At 38.7% G+C, this 6428-nt stretch overlaps 1 protein-coding gene across 2 annotated transcripts; it reads right to left on the minus strand.

The window, feature by feature from the left end:
• Nucleotides 1–646: 646 nt before the first annotated feature.
• Nucleotides 647–5943, minus strand: LOC104456136 (magnesium transporter MRS2-I). 2 transcript variants are annotated; one of them, XM_010070868.3, is made up of 11 exons: nt 5430–5941; nt 5256–5285; nt 4343–4493; nt 4134–4255; nt 3432–3506; nt 2700–2927; nt 2552–2596; nt 1781–1825; nt 1607–1636; nt 1298–1417; nt 647–1189 (listed from the first exon to the last, which is right to left on the minus strand). In XM_010070868.3, exons 1-11 carry the CDS (start codon nt 5679–5681, stop codon nt 1103–1105), a joined length of 1185 nt encoding a protein of 394 aa, XP_010069170.1. In that variant the 5' UTR covers nt 5682–5941; the 3' UTR covers nt 647–1102. The 2 variants fall into 2 exon arrangements, with proteins under 2 accessions (XP_010069170.1, XP_039156835.1); XM_039300901.1 differs by lacking the exon at nt 1607–1636 and having other exon boundaries at nt 5430–5943.
• Between the last annotated feature and the right edge of the window lie 485 nt (nt 5944–6428).

Here is a 6428-nt window from a genome sequence, read left to right on the forward strand (position 1 = left end):
AAAGGTCTATGGAAATACTTAGCAAATAAAAAGAGAACAAAAAAATCGAACAAATTGTTCAACAGATCGATTTTTCTAAAACCTAAGACCATAAGGAAACCGGCCAAGTTAGACATGGAAGGGAGAAACTAAATTTCATTGAACTTTTGTACAAACTATAACTTCAGGTTAAGCCAATTTATTGCGATAGCAATAAGAGTAAATCATGCATAATGAAATCACACTTTCACTTCAATACACAAATGTATAACAAAGCAAAAATTATAGCCACGGAAACTGAAATTTCCTTTTCCATTTAGGGCTGAAACTCAAAGCCCCATTTAAGTTGCAGATTCTATTCTTCACCTATGTAAAGCTCCTTTAAAGTTCAAATTAAGAAGGATCAAGCCCCTTTATCTAGAAGTTTAGTAGGTTTGCAAGAAAGAAGATCACCACCATATTCGGCCCGAGATAACAGACTTCCATCACAAAAGACCACCGAATCTCCAAGCACGCTCAAGCTCCAAAATCTTTTATTTCGAATTGTCCATTGAGCCATTCATGAGATATGCAATATCAAACCGTATTAACTCCTGTGACGATCATGTCCCGCGATGATCATGTCATCCACATAAACAAGAGAAGAATCCAATCATAATCAATCCCATCAAATACATGCAGCATTTATATCGTAAGGGCTTTGAATAGATTGAGCAAGATGATCCTACAAGTTACGCAAATTCACCTCCAAAAGAGAACACCATAAGAATCTACCAAGAATTGCGTCCTATGTAAATACCAATTATTCGAAAGTTAGTTACAAGTATCGTGTGTAACAAGATCTGTGGTACACCCAATTATCCTGTGTGAAATCAGGAAAATTTGTGTAAATAAGAGGAGAAAAATGGTTCCCTATAAGCTTTATCCACGATTGCTGCTAATGAATACTGTCCTGAGGTATTTTTCCTTGCATGGTTTGTCAATTCAAATGGGAAATGAGAGGGCGCACCAACAACCCCAGCCACACCAGTATAACAGTTTTCAGCTATCCAAATCAAAACAAACTCCACCCTCATGGCCCTGCCCTTTAGTCGTCCCAAAGGCCAGCTTGAAATATGCGAAGTCAAGATCCAACCAATCCCTTATGACGAGCATATGCAATTATAAGGATGAATAAGAATGCGCAAGCAATTCCAGTCACGATCACAACCTGCCAGCATTAGGATACAGTTTTCTTTTTTAAGGAAAAGTAAAATCGAAAAGAGAAGTCAAGAAGGAGATGAGACGACGAAGTTATTAATTGAAGGTTCAGGCCTACCCATTTGAACATGTAGCCATGGTTATTGTTCCAATCATAAGGTATGTTCATGCCGAAAATGGCAGCAACCAAAGAATAGATGGACAAACAAACAGTTCCTGAACTCAGGAAGAGCTCTAGCTGCAAGCATAGACAGAGAGGAGTCAAAGAACATTGAATAAATAAATTCAACGATTGAATAAATAAATTCAACGATTCTGGACATTAGCAACTAACTGAAGAGGCGAACTACTTGGGTACACATTTAAAAAAGAAACAATTGAGAAAATGCACACACACAATAACAGAGAGAGAGAGAGAGAGAAGCACCTGAATTAGCTGATTCCGGTGATTATCAAGCTGAGGAAAGAGAAAGCACTTAGAATTTTAGGAAAAAGAAAACATTGACTTGACTCCATGCAAAACTTTTGCTTTTCCCCTTTTTAACTACTAGATTCTCTTTATAGAAACATGCTATACAACTAACTTAATCAATCAAGTTACCTGGATGTTAATGTAGTCCTCAGTGTCATCGATATATTCCCGGAGCTGCACATGAGCAACTTAGGCAAATCAAATTTTTCAAAAAATGGACATTATACAGAAAATCAAACTCTCAAAAGTACAATCATTTTAGCCATGCATCACAAACAATCTCGAGCAAGCAAAATGAAAATCTGAATAACTATTTGACTAGAGCACATAACGAATTAATCAGTTCAAAATTTCCAACTACCTTAATGGCGTGAAATTAACAAAAAATCAAAACATCTATAATTTATCTGCTACCCCGGTAAAGAGAAACGCAAATCATTATGAAGAGATTGATTTTTATTTGGTACAGGATATTTTCGACTTCAATTACAACAACACATCACAAATTTCATTCTCCCAACACCATTACAACTGCTAATTATTGACCCTGTACTGATGTAGAAAACCTAAAGTCTCTCCTTGGCAAAGAGAAATTTTTTAATGGATCCATATGCTCAAATATAGTAATTAGACAGGTTTCATTTAGCCATCCCAACTCACATGAGAGTGTAAATACTAACAAGAGAGTCCCTCAATCATCATTCCTTATATAATCATGTCTCACAATGATGCCAACAAAAATGACAATTGTCTCCAGCACAAGCATCGCTGAAATTCATTACCTATCTAAAGTATCAATGGACGCACTCTACCCAAGATTTTACAACAGATAAATGCAGGCAAATACTACAGCAACTAAAGGATCATGCAGATAATTCCCTATGTAATGCAACTACTTACTGTTGTCAGCTTGTTCAATGTGCCATCAATTTGCATAAAGTAAGCCTGAAAGGAAAAAAATAAAAATAAAGACATTGATGCCTATTCAAGAAACAACAGAACTTAAAAAAACCATCCACAACAATATCAACAGGAAATAGCTCAAAACCTCAAGTAACATTTCCAACTCCTCAACATCATCTTCATCTCCATGAACTGTTGCCACACTCGCCCTACTGGCTCGAGATATTTTTGAGCCAATGGTAGGGGAAGCAGGAAACCAATTTTGGGCTCCTGAACCACTCATAGGGGAAGATGCACCAACTTGTTTTCTTGACAAATACAAGTCAGCCATATCATCATCATCATCGAGTAGTTGCTCAAGCTCATCCCTTACCTGCAATGTAGCACAAATACCTTTCAAGATGTTACCCTCCTACACGTCAAAGGAACCCTGAGGAAGACACCCGTATATAGTGACAGAAAAGTCCACGATTGAGAATATCAACAATAGGTTCTGTTCAACGATATTCCTCTAAATAGAGCGAGAGAGAGAGTGCAGTGTTCGGTCGGACACCATTTGATGAAGACAATAAAATCTATCTCGATTATTTATTTATTAATCAAGTACTAACATTTCATACAAGCTCATCTAAATACTCAATTTGAAGATACAAACATTTTATCATGCATAGGATTGTCAGTCAATCTAGGCCAAGTCCTTAAAGTTGCATGAGTACATAGAATCAAGAAAGACAAGGACAACTCAAAATTTATGTTACTCACAAAGATGTCATACTCAGTCGAAAACATGATAGATAATGGCAAGGTAAACCATTTCAATTTCAGCAATGACCCAGAAGTTATATAATTTTGCAGGGCAAAAAGTGACTCACAATACCTTTTGCACCCTTGCTGTTAGCCTTGTCATCGCACTCTTCAATTTACGAACCCTATCCAAGTTACGGCTGCTAATCTACAAAGACCACAGACAGCAGACATGCAAATTTAAGAGAAACATTTCAAACTGAGATTGAGCTTAGAAGCATGATCGACCAGCCAGCATTGAGACATTGTTGTAGAATTCCAAGCATAAAGAGTAATGGCTCGATTAGTACAAAAATCTGTGTTAAGCAAAAGAAGCAAAAGCCCATAAAAAATAAAAATAAATATAATAATAAAATAAAATAAAAAATTGCATCTCAATCAATCAACACAAGTACAACAACAAATCTCTAGGAGAAACAACAACTAACAAAATTCAGCTGATCATGCATAACATCACATCAAGCATGCAAAACCAAATGGACCAGTCTTCAAGAGTTCACCAATCACTCAGGCATAAAATCCTTAGAGGGAAGTAGAAATGCCTGGAATTCGACAAATGAAAGCTACACTGCAAGAACATTTCAATCAGTAAAACAATACCTATTTCTACGCAAACAATATTATTAGTTCCACTAAGAACTGCAAATGACAGTGTTCAGCCGCATATCACTCCTTTAGAAGGAGAAGCAACAAAAACAATTAAAGAACCTTAACAGAGCATTTTTATTTTTGGTTTATTTATTTCCCTGTGAAATGGGAAAGAGAATCTACTTACTTTTGAGGTGAGCTCATCTAAAGCAGGATAAGCAGCAGTCTCCAATTCAGTAGTACGTGCTGCAAGAAAGCTACAAATTGCTTCCAAAGCTACCTCCAAGGCACGAAATTCAAATGGAGACTCTGCATTGCATCATATTACAACTATCACAAGATGGCCCGCTTCAAACAAATCCAATTTGAAAGAGCCAACTCAAACACACCCCGTACCATCATCTTCCCCAGCTTCAATGTCATTCTGTGCATGAGAGTACTCTTCTGCATCATCTTGACCCTGGCATATGGCATTTACAGCTAATCGCCGCTGGAGCTCCTCAACAACTGGTATAACATTTATATCTGATGGGTCTCGAAGCAACACCTACAAGCCAATAATGCAAGTGCCATCGCTACTTATGATATAAAACATGAAAATAAACAGACCCGGAACTAACTTAGTTCTTACATAAGGGAGAAAGAAATTTCCCACTAGAAGACATCAAATTCCATTCTTGCAGAACCATTTAAGTATTTCATAAGAAAGGTCGTAATTTATCTCTGGGAAAGAGCATGAATATAAGTACCTAGCTAGTTAAGTAGTCTCACATAAAAAACAGAGACACCTGCTCATGCAAAAGGTCTGCGTAGCCGAACAGCCAAAAGGAAATATCTAAGGACTTGAGGATAACGAGAAAGCTGTGTTCAGTCATAATTGGCTGGAAATAAAAGGAAAAGGCACATGATAATTCCAGAATTGAAGGCTTTCACTGTGTTGAACAGTTGCCATTCGAGCTTGCAACTGAAAGACAAGTTATGCTGAACCAGGGAGAAAATTAGTGCTCGGCTAATTAAGGCCCGGCGACTAAACATTTAGCAACCTCAGAATTCCAGTCAACGGTACTAGAACTCATTGCAATAAAAATAAAAATAAAAATAAAAATAAATAAAAACTTCATCAAATGCAAGAAGGAAAAACTCAACTGAATTAGTCAAAGAAACCGGAAAACATCCCAAGCTAAACCAAAGTAAGTTCTTCCAAAACGTAAGTGACGATACACGGGGCTTCCAAACATCACACAAGTACCGCTCTGCTCAATAAGCAGACATTAACCGCTAAGAAAGACACAAGCCGCTACGCACTAACCTCTTCGGCAGTGATAATTGCCTTGATATGCTGCAAAAAGTTCAAACACCCACAAATGCAACAGAGGAAAAAAAACGAAAGTCAGCACCAACAATTTAAGGAACTTCAAGAAGAAAGGAGAGAGAAAGAGAGAGACCCATTCATAAACGAGACCCACAAAGGAAAAAGGGAGACCTCCAAATTGAGAACGATGGCCCTCTCACGGCCGAGGATGGTGGAGGGGTAGGACAAGAGTGGGTCGAGGATGCGGAGGTCCCGCGCGTGGATCTGCACGCGGTGCATGATCGCGTACTTGTCGACGTCGAGCACCGTTCCCTGTCCCGCCGTGTCGAGGAGGATCCAGCTCCGCGACGGCTGGCCCTTCTTCTTCGCCGCCTGCTGCTGCTGCTGCGGGTCCGCCGGCACCACGCTCCCTTCTCGAGCCATCTCTAACCATCCCCAGAACACACACACGCACGCACCCCACCAGCGAAAACCACCCACGAAAAAGCTCCCGGAAAAAAGCACCCCTCGAAAACGAACGAAAGGGACAAAAAGGCGAACGACCCACGAATCAAACAAGCGGTCCGGGAATTGGGTTTATCGTATCTCTCTCGAAGAACGGAGGAGGGGCAGCGGGGCGGCGGCGGCGGTGGGTTGGGGGGTGGTGGGGCGTGGCGCGCAGCGTCGACGGAACTACATCGGTGGAAGGAATACAGCAAACTCCGCGAAGGAGGGGGAATATATTGAATATGTTATGATGGTTCGTTATGTTATAATATTTTATATTTCCTTCTTTTGGTAATTATTAAAGTGATCAGGAGTACAATGCCAAAAAAAAAAAAAAATCAGTTTAACAAATCCTTATAGTTAGTTTCCAAAAAAGAAAAAACAATCCTTATAGTCGATGATTTTATTTTATTTTTTGAATTATTTGCGTTTGCTGATTTTTCGAAATAGGAATGAAATCGGTGTTTTTAAATTGTGTTGGTTCTAAATTCGCTATAGATATAGGCAAAATTAATATCAAGCTTCTACAGAAGCTACCATATACTAGTCTTAATTATTGCTGCCCTTTTATAATTACCAATCATCCATTCATTCCTTCCCTTCCATTGAATTTCAATTTTTCTACTGGATATTCTTCCAACATACCCTCGGATTGAAAATTAAACTTGAAATTTTGATACACAT

The sequence above is a fragment of the Eucalyptus grandis genome, chromosome 8 (genome assembly GCF_016545825.1).
Source record: "Eucalyptus grandis isolate ANBG69807.140 chromosome 8, ASM1654582v1, whole genome shotgun sequence".
NCBI lineage: Eukaryota > Viridiplantae > Streptophyta > Magnoliopsida > Myrtales > Myrtaceae > Eucalyptus > Eucalyptus grandis.